Here is a 15,693-nt window from a genome sequence, read left to right as displayed (position 1 = left end):
TCTTTTACCAGTAATGCTGATAGTCAACACAGAATTGAAAGACTTTTCTAGTCTGGTTAATTAAAGCTGAAGTGGGTCCATTCCTTTTTTTAAATTAATTTCCCCTGTAGCTTGTTTCTGCTGCAGAAATGATATGTAAATTGTGTGATGGAGGTAGTGAATAAGAGACGGAGGAGCGATAGACAGACACAGGTCATTTGTCTCCTTTCATCGTCATAAACTCCCAATTGCCAATCACAAATGAAGCCGAACCATCGCAGGATGCCTTTTGTTTTTTTTTGTTTTTTCATGTGTATTTTTTTCAATTTGGAATAAAATGAAGATGGTCCAGACCTCATGTTAAGCAGTGGAGCATCGTTGGTTCTGGTTGATCTGAGAATATACAAACAAATTTAATTAATTTAATAAGAAATCAAATCAAATAAAACAAATTCAATAAAATCTCTTACAGCTAAATTAAAGGTTACATGTTATGCTTTTTGCACAGGGTTGAAGCACAATTTCCTCTTAGGAACGGGAAGGGAAGGACAAAAGTCTTAGTCCTCAGCAGCATACTGCTATGTGGGTTAACAGGTCAATTAATGTTAACTTAGGAATAAACTTCTTATTCAAAGACCTTAACATCCTGACACTTTTGTTTTTAACATTTCCATATCACTGTCTTGTTTCTTTGTGGGATCACAACCTTTCTACTCAGATGACTTAAAACATTAAAAACGCAAATGTGTTACTTTTTTTCCCCCCCATTTTCCCATACTTTAATGAGGATGCGTCGTGCTAGTGTGTTGCAGAATTAGCATTTTAATTGTTTATATACTTTACATGTTCCCTAATGTTTTTACTGTGTTTTTTTTTTAGTAGCCACCAGAGTTCGAGATATTGATAGCAAACATTTATTTTTTGCAACTTTTACAAGTGACCTTTTATAAACGTGTACGCTGTTCTATATGGTGATACGCTGCATGTCAAATAATGTGGAAATAAGACATTACACTGTGTTACACATATACAGTATATGTACACGTCCCTCTGTGAATCTATTTGGTTCATTTTAGCACGTCGGTGTCTTTTTGAGAGCATCAGGAGAGGACTACCACATGATGATGAATAATGAACATTATACATGTTAAATCAGAATCACTTTATCACTTTATCTATCACTTTATTGATCCCCTGGGGAAAATTGCTTTTGTTACAGCTACTCCGAAAGTAGCAGAAAGATAAAAAATAACACAGGATTCACAGCTTACTAACTAACATACATATACTAAGATAATAACTTAGGTGCAATATACTCAGAAAAAGAATGAATCAACAGGTACTGATACAATATTAGAAAAAGTCATTGAACCTAAATAAGTGAGCTGTGTATAAGCTAATATAGACATTTAAGTGTTGAAATGTGCAACTACATTGGTATTGAAGGTCACAGTGCCTACGGATATTATTGCACAGTGTTTTTGACACAGTAGTAATTAGATTCATTGATATTCATCAGGGGCCACACGGTGGTTTAGTGGTTAGCACTCTCGCCTTGCAGCGAGAAGACCCGGGTTCGAGCCCCGGTTGGAACAAGGCCCTTTCTGCATGGAGTTTGCATGTTCTCCCCGTGTGTGCGTGGGTTCTCTCCGGGTTCTCCGGCTTCCTCCCACAGTCCAAAAACATGCAATGTGGGGATTAGGTAAATTGGACACTCTAAATTGACCATAAGAGTGAGTGTGAATGGTTGTTTGTCTCTATCTGTGTGTGTGTGGTCCTGCGATGGACTGGCGAACTGTCCAGGGTGTACCCCGCCTATCGCCCGATGTAGCTGAGATTGGCACAGCACCCCCCGCGACCCTCTGGTGGAGGATAAAGCGGTTAGATGATGACTGACTGACTGACTGATATTCATCAGTCTAATGACCACGGGCACAGACATGACTTGCTGTGACACTCTGTGGTGCATCTTGGTGGGATCAACTATTTACCAACAAAGTATAGGAGAGCGAGAAAGTGTCAGTTGCACGTCTGTCATGGTCTGTTGTCAAGTTCCTTTTGTTTTTTTTACCATTTACATTTTACGTCATTTCCACTATAGGTTTGAGATGTTTTTGTGAGGGGCACTTCGGTCCAGTATTCTTAGTATTTCCGACACTAGTCGCTAGCTGTTCTGTGCTCACACAGAAAAGTCAAGCCAGTGTTGTTGTTTTTTTTATGATACATGTTTCTTTAATCTCTGATGACACATCATAGTCACTTTATGTCTCAGTATAATCACCAGCAGACTCAGTCGGGTTCACCCAGGATCTTCTCTGATCTGATCGAGCAGCAGTCAGTTCAGTGCCAGACAACCTAACAACAATGATATTCAGTCAGATTTAAAGACGCGTTACAAAGAAATACAGATGAAGGGGGATGGGAAATAACACAATATGTCATCATAATGAGACAGCTACAAATACAATGTTTTACTTTGCACTTAACTGGTTAAATTTGAACAAACCAGGTGGAAGTCTATATAGAGGACAGGTGATTCATGGAATGACAATTGTGTGTGTGGAGAATAGCACATAGTGCAAATACTGACTATAAAATTGTTTTCAGGACAGCTTGTGAATATTAACAATCATCCAGCACATCTGCACAGCTATTCCGACCCTGGCCTTCAGGCAAATAAAGAGCAGCTAGTTTTCCCTGCCTATTATATCGGCATGGGAAATACAACTTCTGCAGCTTTTTTCTTTTTTTTTCCATCATCCCCGTGTGTGAATAAATGTCAAGCTTTACTGATGCTCTATAAAGAGGGCAAGGACACATGAATCACCAGATGGAAAAGGTTAATGCATTCTTAATTTAATCATTTTCAGCAGAGACTCTGTATGGCTGACTCGGCTGCTTTACATTAACTTGTATGTAAACACCGATGTGTACTATACTGTACACTTTGTGTGTGTAAGTCTCGCTCATTTATTTTTCACGTACAGTACATATTCATGAGAGTCATGCTTTGGGGGTCTAATCATACAATATGAATTATTTAGTGTTTACTTCAGATCCTTCTCATATAAACAGATTACATTTTCTGAATAATGCTGACAGTGTTTTGCGTTGTTGGCTTTGGATTGTGTCTGCCAAAGACACTTTAATGTAAAGTTGTAGTCAATGTAAAACTCTTAGCCAGTAGTGGGTTGCAAAACAAACCTCCATTTTGAAGTCTTGAGATTTGCAGTTTGACTGGCGGATGGATTCCAGCTGTCAATCACACTCACATCGTGTTCTATTCCAGAATATCCCAAACATGCGATTGAGACCGTTAATTCCTCAGGAAAATGTTTGCTGATGTTATAAGCTCATTTTCCCATAGACTTACACTCAAATCTTGTAGCCAGTGGAGTCGCCCCCTGGTGGCTGTATGAACTTGGTACTTTATGGTTAGACTCACCCTGCAAACTGAAAGCTATGTCCACTTCTTATAATGTACACTGTCTATAGTCAGGAAGTAGGCCGACTTCAGCTGTGCTCTATGTGAAACGCTTCATATCATAAGAAAGAAATATAACCACTTGCTTTTATTTATTAATGTCTAGCCTCCACATGGGTAAGAATGACCTGCTGACCTTCTACGACGGCGATGACCTCACTGCGAACATCCTGGGCCAGTACAGTGGCACGCGGCCGCGCTTCAAGCTCTATACGTCCATGGCTGATGTCACGATACAGTTTCAGTCGGATCCCGCCACCAACATTTTTGGCTACAACAATGGTTTTGTGGTGCACTTCTTTGGTAAGATTGTGATTTAAAGGTGATTTATTATTTATTATTTATTTATTTCACTGCAGGGAAATGTATGTATATTTATATGGCACCTTTGTAGTAATGATGACCACTCAAAACTGTTTTACAATACAGTATTTGACATTCACCCATTCACTCACATTCATAACCCTTGACCTTTTTGAAGTGATAGCGAGCCAATAAAAACAACACTTTCAAACAGTGTAGAACAGAGCACAAGGCTTTACTTACATTAATTCATCTTTCATGAACATCCTTTATTTTACATTTACAGTCATTTAAAGGGGCTAATAACATTTATTTTAATAGAAATGTTGGATAAATACTCCCTCAGTCAAGTCTGATAGTATTGCTTCACAGACTCCTTCTAAAAGTGCAGGTTTTAGGTGTTTAGTGCACAATGAAGAGACAGGCAATGTTGGGATTTCCTGTGTTTATCATCTTAGAAAATGTGATGCGATTTTTCTTCTGTACTTACTTATTTTTTCTTCTCTATCAACACAACCTGCAACAGAGGTGCCAAGGAACGACACCTGCTCTGAGCTGCCTGAGGTCACTAACGGCTGGAAGAGCACGTCCCACCCCGACCTCATCCACGGCACTGTCGTCACCTACCAGTGTTACCCTGGATTCCAGCTGGTCGGCTCTGAGATCCTTATGTGCCAGTGGGATCTCACATGGAGCGGTGACGTGCCAAAGTGTGAGGAAGGTGAGAGGAAGAGCACACAGTCAGACAGAGAAAGTAAATGTGTAAGAAGACACCAGTCTGATTTCCTCTGGTTGTTCTTTGTGAGTGCAATAGATTAAGAAAGCTCTCATGCATGGTTTTAATCTACATATGTTTAATCTGTAAACCTCCAGAGTTTGGTCACTAGCTTCCTCAGAGCAGATGTTTTTCAGCTGTTGACACTTTAGTTTCCACTTTAGTTCTTGAACAGTACATGCAAGAGTTGAGTCGATATGGACAAAAAGTATGTGAAAAATCGTCCATTAATGAAATGAAAGATAAAACCAATGCTTGATCATTTTCTTAAAAACAACACATACTATATAAATAATTTACAGACATTTTTTTTTTCAAACTAAACGGTTATGCCATAAATTGTATTTTATTTTATTTAGCCAAGAGGCTATTTTTCATGTTTTGTCTCGGATGTAACAGTGTCAAACAAAGCATCATTCATGATACCCCATAGAAAGGATTGTGCTCAAACCAAAGAGGAATAAAAATAAAAATTCAATAGTCTGAAACAACAACACAAAATAAAATACAGTACATGCAGGAACGTGAAGGCTGTGAGCAAGACAGTGACAGGGGATAACAGATGATGCTCAGCACAGAAACACTAAATACATCTGAGATGAGATGAGATGAAATGAGATGAGATTCAACTTTATTGTCATTACTCAAATACAAGTTTCGGGTAACGAAATGAGGTTTGCATCTCACCAGAAGTGCAACAAGCTAAAAGTGCAAGAATATGAATATATATGTACAGAGGTAGATTTGTTCTATGGATAAGTATAGATATAAAAAGAACAAATATGAATATAAATGAGCGCTATAAATACAATTATATTGTGCAGATTATTATATACAGATAAGGTGAAGTGAATACGCTATATTAAGAGACATGTGGATAAATGCTAATTTACAGAATATTTTACAGATTATGGACATATTTTACAGGTATGAACATTCTACATAATAAATAAACAAACAAGAGAAGACATTGGGGGGGGTAACTGGTGTAAGGTGTGTGAGGAGTCTTTGAGGATGCTGTGAGTGCGACGCAGACAGCGGTTCCTCTGAACGTCCTCAATGGCAGGAAGTGGAGTCCTTGTGATGCCCCGTGTGGTTTTGACCACCCTCTGTAGTTCCTTTACGGTCTGTGACGGAGCAGTTTCCGTACCAGACTGTAACACAGTGCGTCAGGATGCTTTCGATCACACAGTGGTAGAATCTTAGTCTATTTAAGTTTTTAGTGCTGGATTAACTATCTACAAGATGGTAAGGATACTTGCTATGGACACGGTGCTTTATTTGGAGTGACCATGGACAGGAATAGAAATGAGCATATATTCCAGCGACAGCGCAGGTTGAATGGTTTGGAGATAAAGTTGAGATAAAGAGAGTCAAGGTTGAGATGGTTTGGTCACGTGCAGAGGAAGGATAGTGATTACGCTGGACAAAGGATGTTGAAGATGGAGCTGCCGAGAAGACCACAGAGAAGGTTCATGGATGTTCTGAAGGAGGACATGAGGACAGTTGGTATAACAGAGGAGGACACAGGGGAGAGGACAAGATGGAGGCAGATGATCCAATGTAGCGCCCCCAAAAGGGAGAAGCCAAAAATAAGAAGAGACCTCCATGCTAATAAACCATTTCTTTAAGTTACTAGATCTAAATAAGTGCAAATGTCCAGTTTTTTTTTTTCATAGTTATAGTTTTTCATAGAGTTCCATTCTCGTGCCGCTCTCGGCGATGCAGACTGATAAGGATAATTGAATCGCCTCTTATGGCACCTCTTGTCATCTAATTTGCAATTGCTGTCTGAGTGGAAGAGAAGTCAGGCCATGGATATATGGTGCAGGGATATCAGTGTATATTAGTATTTGTGATGAAAGTCTTAAAGCCTCAGAAACAAAAAAAAAAGTGAATATCACGTTTTTAACCAGGATTGGACATCTTAATTTATATTTTTTTGCACAGTATATGACTGCAAACATAGACCAAACATCTCAGCCAGAGCCAACCTTTTGTTTTTTTGAAATAGTCACACGCTAGGGACCGTTTCAGCAAGGTTGCACAGCTAAAAATGTTTTTACAAATGCTATGCATGTTGCATATAAAGATGGGTATAATGATTATTATACCCACCTAACCCTTCCTTTATGTGAGTGTTATTTTATTTCTTTATGTTTTTTTTCTTGTCATATTTACCTCTCAATTAACTTAATAATGTACATGTTCATGTTGTTGAGATGTTTCAGTGTTTTTTTCTACCATCACCACCCGTGACACTGACAACAAACTATGGTCATATGTTTATTTGCTGATGCAGTGATGACATGTCGGGACCCTGGAAATGTGGAGCACAGTCGTAAAGTCATCACAGGCAGCCGCTTCACTGTTGGATCGACGGTGCAGTTTACCTGCAATAAAGGCTACGTCCTGTCAGGCAGCAGCCTCCTCACCTGCTACAACCGCGATTCAGCAGCACCCAAGTGGAGCGAGAGGCTGCCCAAGTGTGTCCGTAAGTGTGTCACACTGTTGACTCACAATCTTGTGGTTACAAGATACAATTATAGATACATTATACAGTAGTCAGACGCTGACTCCACTGAGCCAAGCTTAAGACACAGACGTCAACTCTTACTGAAAACCAAATAAAACAATAGGCTGACCTCTGTATATTAGCATAATATAATTTTCATGACCTTAGCTCTCGTCCGTCCACACAGCTGAGAAGTACGAGCCTTGCAGGAACCCTGGTGCTGCCTCCACCAGTGTGCAGAGCTCTGAAAAGGCCTTTTACCAAGCAGGAGAGACGCTGACCTTCTCCTGTCACCCGGGCCACGAGCTGCAGGGTGAGGCCACCATCTACTGCGTGCCCGGACACCCTTCACAGTGGAACAGCACTCCGCCTGCATGCAGAGGTAAACTTTAGACAATTTATTTATTTCATTTGTTTTTAAACTGTGTTCACAACGAGCTACAGCTACAATACCATAAGACAGCCTTTTTCAAACTGGTGGGCGGGCTCTCCTGGGGGGGGGGGACTCTCCTGAGGGGGGGCGCAAATTCTGTTTTGTTTTTTTTTGCCCCTCAGAAAAAAGTTTCTGAGGGGTAAAAAGAAAACTGTGCAACTAACAACAAGCCAACGTCAGCCGAACGGAACAATGATTCACGACCAAAACTCAAGACCAGAAAATGCCACCAAAGACCTCTCAGTGGACAGCATTTGTATTGTTTAAACAAAAAAAAGGAATTGCACAGCAAATGACTGATATTTGTAAAGTATCCTTTGTTATCCAAATGTATTTATTGTTTAAAAAATGACGCTATTATAGTTAGAATTGCACATTTCATATTTTTATTTGAAAATTGCTTTCTCACAAAGCAATATTGAGGTTATTTGTATCGCTAAAGCAAAAATGTCGCGGGGCCCCCGGGAAATTTCTTCCTCCACTCCAAAGGGGGGCCCAACAGAAAAAGTTTGGGAACCACTGCCATAAGACGTAATGCTTTTGTTGTATGTTAGTGAGTGCAGACTTATATAGACTTATAATATATCAGAATGAGGTAGCACGTAATTAAAAAAGTGTCATTACAGTGCAGTAGCAATTTGATAGAAGTAATATAAGAACCATATAGCTTGAACTGAGGGTTTTTGGATCATGTAGGATTTTACTTTTTCTCTAATATACAATCCAGATACTGAATACGGTATCATCTAATCCCGACTATTCACTTGGTAGTGAATAATGGAAATGTGTGTGGGACATAATGGAGGATGAATTTCAACTTCATAATACGGTAATTGGCAATATGGCAAACGCATGAATATCACTTTGGAAATGACACGGTATTACTGGAAAATGATCTAATTACCAAAGTATTGGTATCGCCGTGGTATTATTGGTATTGGTATAATACGTCATATTTTATTATCAGATTTTATTACCATAATAGTCATTTTTTTGTTTTTTTGCTATCAACTTTGTTCCTTTGATTTAAACACTAACTCCTGTATAATTGTGTCTTTGTAGCATCTCCATCCCAGTCTGTGAATGAACATAAACTAGATGGTGAGTTATGTTTTTCTTCGTCGGCTTCTGTCAGAGAGTTCTTCATGTTTTTCTCTCCACTGACACCTAATGTTTGCTCATTGTGTGAATTGTTGGGTTTCTCAGCTCTCGACGATGTTGTCTATGCACAGTGCCTCGAGCTAATGTGTATGTTGTGATTATACAAATAAAATTGAATTGAATTATGTTTTAACAAAGTGTTTGTGTGTGTTTTGATCAATTGTGTATCTGTTGTGTTTTGACTTTTTTTCCCCCTCTTTCATTCTAGTTGTCAATAGGGATTACGGTGTGGAGGGAACTAATATTACCATGGCCATCTTCATTCCAACTGCAATCATCTTGGTGGTTGTCCTCGGGATTTATGTCTACTTTGCAAAGTAAGTTGTGGTTTTAAAACTTAATTTATTGCATTCTGCTGTCAAATTGGTCTTCACGGGATGTTCCCTGGTGCTCTCCTGTTTGCTCAGACTGCAGGGAAAGTCCATCAGAATGCCGACGTCCTCGCCACCGTATGACAACATGACAGAAGAGTCGGCGTTTGACAATCCCGCATATGAGAGTGGAGTAAGTACGGACGTCATGAACATGCAGGACGTGGATTCACAGAACACCAGTGTGCTCTCCTGATCCCTTCCCATCTGACTGCCACCCCCATGGTCATCATCTCATGTTTCACCAGTAGAGGGCGCCATCCACCTCATCTTTCCTCAACATGTCCATCACCATCATCAGCCACAGGTTCAACATGATGGTGTCGCTCCTAAGAAGGCTGTCCCGTCATCCAATCATGTGTCCTGTCCTTTCATCTGGATTTCCACTCCAACATGTATAAGTTATTTCAGCAGTTTGCTGCATTTTTTTTTACAGCCCTTTTTTTTTTTTACTCAAGATTTACATTGTGAATTGAGTCACAGTATTTTGTCAACTTTAAAAAAGAAAAACAGTCATCATATAAAATGTTTGGGAATTCTTCATAAGTAACAAAGTAAAAGAGCAGCTGTCTCTCTGACTGGGTTGTTCTGCTAAACTGAAAAAAAGTGTATCACGCCGGAAAAAGAAAAAACAATGATTGACAAACTTACAAAAAAAAAAAACGAATAAAAAATGCTACAGTTGGTAACACTCTAATGAAATAAGTTCATCAAGCTCAAGTTAGCAAGTTGTATGAGTGTTTCCAATTGAAGTAATTAGTGCTGGTCCCAACTCAATACGATGCTGTGGTGAACTCTACACAGGTTTGATTGCACGATCAAACTCCACTTTTCAAGTTTAACAAAACAGAACGAGCAAGAGAGACAGCTGCTCTTTTACTTTGTTGATTTTGAAAAATAAATGAATCCCAAACTTTTTATGTGACTGCCATTTTTTCTAAAGATGACAAAATACTGCAACACGATTGACAATATAAATCTTATCTATAAAACACTTTACGAGTGTATTATTAATGTATTACTTATTTATTGGTAGCCCAGTAAATATCGTCCATGTCCCATCTGTGGGTCCTGAGTCCGTCTCTGTGAATCACTGCTTTAGAGCCGTATCTTATCTGAACTTGTCACAGACCCATCTGTGATACAGCAGAGGGTTGCTGTGTGATGAATGTCTATACTGATATATTGTACAGTCTTCTGCTGTTCATCATTCTGATCATGTGCTGTTCTCTGGCACATCCTCTCTGCTCTTCTTCTTCCCTCTGCTCCTTCAGCACTGGCAGACTCTTTCTAGATACTAAGCGCAGTCGGTCGGTTCACTTTGGCTGTGCTGCAGAACAACTCTAAGGTGAGACCTCCCTTCTTATGCTGAGAGCACATATCATTCACAGCCACATGTTCTCCCAATTTCTCACCTGGTGTCACTGCAAAGTTTATATAATTGGCACATTGATGTGTGTGTTTTTTTAATTTTTTTAATCCTGAGACATTTCACTATTTATATACAACCGGAACCACTAAAGGGAGAAAAAGGTTTCACTTCTCTAGGACTTTTATAGCTGAACGTATTGAGGTTTAACAGCTGTATAGTATATGTTTTCATAATTTATTGATTTTTGTTTTTAGATTACTTGTTTTGATGTTATTTGTCCTCTTCATGTCTGGATATAAATTCGTTCACAAAATAATCCATCCTTAAAACACAAGGATCCAAATCAACTGTAGTAAAAACCAGCTACCAGCACATGTACACCATTTAAAAAAAAAACAATAAAAACGAGTTTAAGATGTCAATTATAAAGTATAGCTTATGTATAGCAAAAAAAAAAAAAAAAACAATTTCAAAGATAATATATGAAAAAAATGAAGTGTTTTTGGATTCATTTCAAACTAGAGTTAAGTACGTTATGTGCAAATTAAGATACAGACTATACTGGCACACAAGCAACAAATGCTATGTCAAAAATGAAGACGCAACAACAGTTAATATGTGATAATGAAAAGTAACAGCTGTCCATCTAAAGTACCAACATTTCCAACAGCATTGATCCTGTTCATACTGAATTGTTGACATCATTAATTGTGGTTAGGGTTATATATCTGGATCATCTCTTCATCAAACACCTCAAGGCTAAATATTATAAACATTTCAAATGTCCACTGTTTTTTTTGTTTGTTTTTTTGTGAGATGTACACATTTTGAATTTATATTTATGTCGGTGTGTTCTATTTAATACCTCAAACAAAGCGAATACAAACACCATGGATACAACATGAATGAAAAGGAGCAGAAGGATCCATCCATCCATTTTCTACCGCTTTATCCTCGACATGGGGGTGCTCACACTCGTACCGACAGTCCATTTAGAGTGTCCAATTTACTTAATTACCATATTGCATGTTTGTGGTCTGTGGGAGGAAACTGAAGAACCCGCAGAAAACCCACGCAGAGCAGAAAGATGGATAATCTAATATGATCTGACCCCTATTACATAAGAGGTTAATTAAAACAAAGCACAAATACAACAGAGGTAAAAGGAAATAATGAAGTCTGACACAGCCTCTCACATCCAACTGTTTCTCGAACACATTTTGTAATATTCCACTCAAAATAATTAAATTTAGTCACGACACAGAAGAGAGCATCACCCTGAACAAACAAATCATTATACTCTCACATAATCGGCTGTAATTGTAATTTTAGACTTAGTTTCTTTAGCTTATTCCATAAACAGATTGCTTCACTTTAGTTCTGTATCTGTTCCGTATTAAAGATTCAATGCATAGACTTTATGACCTGAAAAATCCTGCACTTTTAACATGGATGTTTTGTTCTCTTCACTTAGACAGATATCGCGATGTATCGATAGACGATTGTCTTATCACAGGAAACCAGAATGTGATTATTATGTTATTGGTATCGTCGACCATGTATCACGTATGGTATCGTGAGGTACCCTGTGATTCAGGTCATACCGTCCTCGTTTTAACTGAGTTTGTCTGTCTGGTCTTTTACAGGACAAAAGGAAAAAAAGATTGATGAGGTGTCCATTTAGAGACTTTAAAGCAAGAGTTGCTCGAGCTTTGCCTTTTAGGACCCTCTCTGCACTGTTCATCCGTTCCTCCAACCCTTTTTTTTCTCTCCTCTTCTGTTCACAAAGTTCCCATATTTTACAGTGTGTGGATTTGTGTAAATATGTCCACGGTTAAGCCTGTCAAATCTGTGGGTCACCATGGTGATATTTTTATAAAGTCAATTGCAGATGGCCGTTGGTGATTGTATGTTTTTGAAGACTTTTTGATGACCAGAGCCAGTAGCAGTTACAGATGGAGGGGGATTGTGTTTTGATTGTTAGAATCTGTTGGTTACAGAAAAATTCCCTCTTTCCTTGGAAAATCTACCCATACCCATTGTTTTTTGTTTTTTTTTCCGTATGTATGGGTCTTCTATTTGTAAATAAACTGCCTGTACAATATGAGTGCCTCACGACTAACTATAACCTGATAATCTTTGTAAATGTTGCAGTTATTATTTGGTGCCTGACATTCACGGCTCGCCAAATGTGCTCACGTTTTTTCTTTATTTATTTCTTTAACTCACACAGTTATTTTCACAGAGTTATGATGTTGGATATTTTCCTAAACGAAAGCTCCCAACTGCATACGATGATAAGCTTTGTGTGAGAGAAAATTCTAATCTGCCGCCGACTTTAAGTTTAATTACTCACATATTCGCAGATTCTGGCGAGCAGCGTGCCAGGTCTCATGCATATAGTTAGTAAGCCTTAAGAAAGACGTCTATTTTGTGTCTTACCATAAGTTATGGCTGTTAATGTTGCACACCAGATCTGCTTATAAGAATATGTGAGTAATTAATCTTAGTTGGCTAAAGATTAGAATGTTCTCTCACACTTTGCTTCACTTATGTCTGCCTCAAAGGATAAGTAGCAACTTGTCCATCTGCTCTAAAATGTGGTTGTGCCTCAACATCAGCAGAACCTTGGCTTAAACCCAGTGAAATCCAGAATTAAGGACATGATATATACCCTCTTACAGCTGCAGATTGTTGAGTCAAGCGTTGGTTCCTATAAGTCCTACAAATAAAATATTGTAGTGTGAATGGATATGTTATTTTATTTATTATTTCAAGTGTGCGTGTGGTGCATCTGCTTATGTTTAAACTTGTACATAGCCCTCGGAGCCCGACACATCTTTCTTTGAGCATCACAGCTGGCGCCACAGCAGGAAACCAAATCACCTTCATACAGTGTATCTAGTGTAATCTTTCAGTTAATAATAAAATAAATTGTTTACTGTCTTGTTGCATTTTTGTCTTTACATTTCATCAGAGTGTGTTTGTTTTTTTGCACACACACCAATTAGTGATATTGAATTTGAACTCTGCATTTAACGCGTCCTTATTACACACCAGTAAAGGAAAAAAAACAACAAAACAGGATTTGACACCAGAATGAAATGGCAGGTGTACACTGTTTGTCATCATAGTATGACATACTGTATCATCGCTAACATCCTTCCGCCACTCAGGGACAAAATGAGCAAAGTTCACGTTCCACATTATATTATTTATGTTTAGAATTAGATTTTCTGCTGTGAAACGTCTCCTCTACAATCACACACACACTGCAGGTTTCAAATACAAGAAAATGTTTGATTTGATTAAACATCAGAGGACGTGGTCACGTCATTCATCAATCATCTGTTTCATGTGTTCAGTTGTTAATTAACACAAGCAAACACATTCATATGTCTTAACCAATTAACGTAAGGAAATGTGTGAAAGACATACAAGGGTAACTAATACATGTCTGTCAGACAGATGTTCGCCTCTAGATGGCAGCATGAGACTATTACAACATTCAGGTTTCTTGTCTTAGTTTATTTCAGTGCCACACTTTAATGTTCATACTTCTTGGCCAATTCATATTTTTACTCAACAAATTTGATTGAATCTAGTATATACTGCTCTCTTTCCCTGATCCAGAGGGATAATGGTTTAGACCAATTATGGGTTGAGGCCTTTTAGCCCCTCCTCCTCACGCAGCTGCACCTGCTTTGCTGCTCCATCTGACCACACCCCTCCAGGTGCATGTGCATGTTGTCAGACACTGTATAATAACTGTATAACTGTAAAATATCTGAGCCTTGAAAGAAAGACTCAAATTGACCTTTTGAGGATTCATACATACGTACAATAGACAGTTTTCAACTTCTTTTTGTTTAATAAATGCACGTTACAAATTGACTTCTTATGGCTTTAGTAATGGTATCTCTCTCACACACACACACACACACACACACATAGACAATATGCAGTGAAACTAAGATGAATATTGTATGGGTAAAGAAATGTGTAAAGTGCTGATTTAATGTGGGGAAAAAAATCAGATCCGCAAATGTAATTGATTAATTAACTGTTTATATTTTGACATATCAAAGCCCGGCTCACATCAAAATCCACATTATTACTACTGTTCACATGAACAGTGGAAAGTTCCTGGAGGGTCTTTCCACTTATTTTTTTTCCAACTACAGACACTTTGGTTTGATTATCCTCACGGTAAATCATTCGTTATTTACGGAATATAAGGTTTCTTGAGCTGACTCTCAGAATGGGTCTGAAAACTACACTTCCCAGAGTTCACCAGCAGCAGCAAACTGACTGCCTGTCACCTGATCAGTCATTGTCACTTATTTGGAGCACCTGTGTAGACACTGAGGGACTCAGCCATTCAGTCAGACAAACTTCAGAAAGAAGACCTCAAGTTCACTCATAGGCTCAGTCCAAAGACGCCAATGGTCGGTGAAACATTTTATTTACTGTTTGAAATGCTGCTTCAAATGTTTAAGTTTGTTTTACTTTGTAGATTGCAAACACATTGAAGCATTGGCTGCATTGATTTAAGTTAAATAGATTTGTGATAAAACAGTATTTCATTTTTGAGTTAGGAAAATTAACGGTGAAGATACAAAAGGATAGTAAATGTTAAAACTTTATTAAAAAATGTGGAAAATGGATGAAATTCGAGTTTCTTTATTTTATGTAAAAGGCTTAAGTGTTTAATCCATTTAAAATGTTTAATTAATGTTTAAATTTATTTAAAATGCATTAAAAAATGTTTAATTAAAATGTTTAATTAAAATTGTTACTTTTGTTTCTGTCTTTCAAGGTTTACAACCTAATTTACCGTCCAGACCAATCAACTGACAAAGCCAAAAGGAAAATAAAAGTTGGAGTTGGAAATTTGAGTTGTCCTTGTGTCCTTTGGATTTTGAACAAGAGGAGAACTTGACATTCCTGCTGGTGTTTATGTGGGAGTTAATGCGTGTCAATCACATGTTCAGGGACAGGCAGTCACCCACCATTTCAGCTGAGATTTCACTCTGATGTGGGAGTGACCAGGCAGCTTGAGCCATTAAAATGTAAATTTCCCTTACAGTCTATAGGAAGAGGACAACAACTGATTATTACCGTGTCTGTCATTTCTCTCTGGCTGTTTCACATGTGAAGGATGTTCTGGATAAAAATAGCATATAATATAAGTTGAGGTTTTGTTTTGGTTTTATTTCCCATTTTCAATTAATCTGTTGTCTTAGTTTGTCTGAGCAATAAAATAATAGAAAAATACAGACAATCTCTACTGCTGTAAT

At 38.1% G+C, this 15,693-nt stretch overlaps 1 protein-coding gene across 2 annotated transcripts in view; it reads left to right on the top strand.

Moving 5' to 3' along the window:
* Nucleotides 1-13,339, top strand: part of LOC122779168 (seizure protein 6-like) — a 121,921-nt gene extending 108,582 nt beyond the window's left edge. Inside the window, exons 10-18 of one of the 2 annotated variants that reach the window (XM_044041290.1) lie at nt 3,570-3,766; nt 4,293-4,487; nt 6,844-7,035; nt 7,244-7,438; nt 8,552-8,590; nt 8,859-8,967; nt 9,058-9,154; nt 10,296-10,369; nt 12,040-13,339. In XM_044041290.1, coding sequence (XP_043897225.1) covers nt 3,570-3,766; nt 4,293-4,487; nt 6,844-7,035; nt 7,244-7,438; nt 8,552-8,590; nt 8,859-8,967; nt 9,058-9,154; nt 10,296-10,322 — 1,051 coding nt within the window. In that variant the 3' untranslated portion in view covers nt 10,323-10,369; nt 12,040-13,339. Of the gene's footprint in view, nt 1-3,569; nt 3,767-4,292; nt 4,488-6,843; nt 7,036-7,243; nt 7,439-8,551; nt 8,591-8,858; nt 8,968-9,057 lie in introns of both variants that reach the window. The other variant, XM_044041289.1, reaches the window with a different exon arrangement.
* The last annotated feature ends 2,354 nt before the right edge of the window (nt 13,340-15,693 follow it).

This window comes from Solea senegalensis, linkage group LG13, assembly GCF_019176455.1.
Source record: "Solea senegalensis isolate Sse05_10M linkage group LG13, IFAPA_SoseM_1, whole genome shotgun sequence".
Taxonomy (NCBI): domain Eukaryota; kingdom Metazoa; phylum Chordata; class Actinopteri; order Pleuronectiformes; family Soleidae; genus Solea; species Solea senegalensis.
Note: the sequence above shows the minus strand (reverse complement) of the source record. Positions and strands in the feature narration are given on the sequence as shown.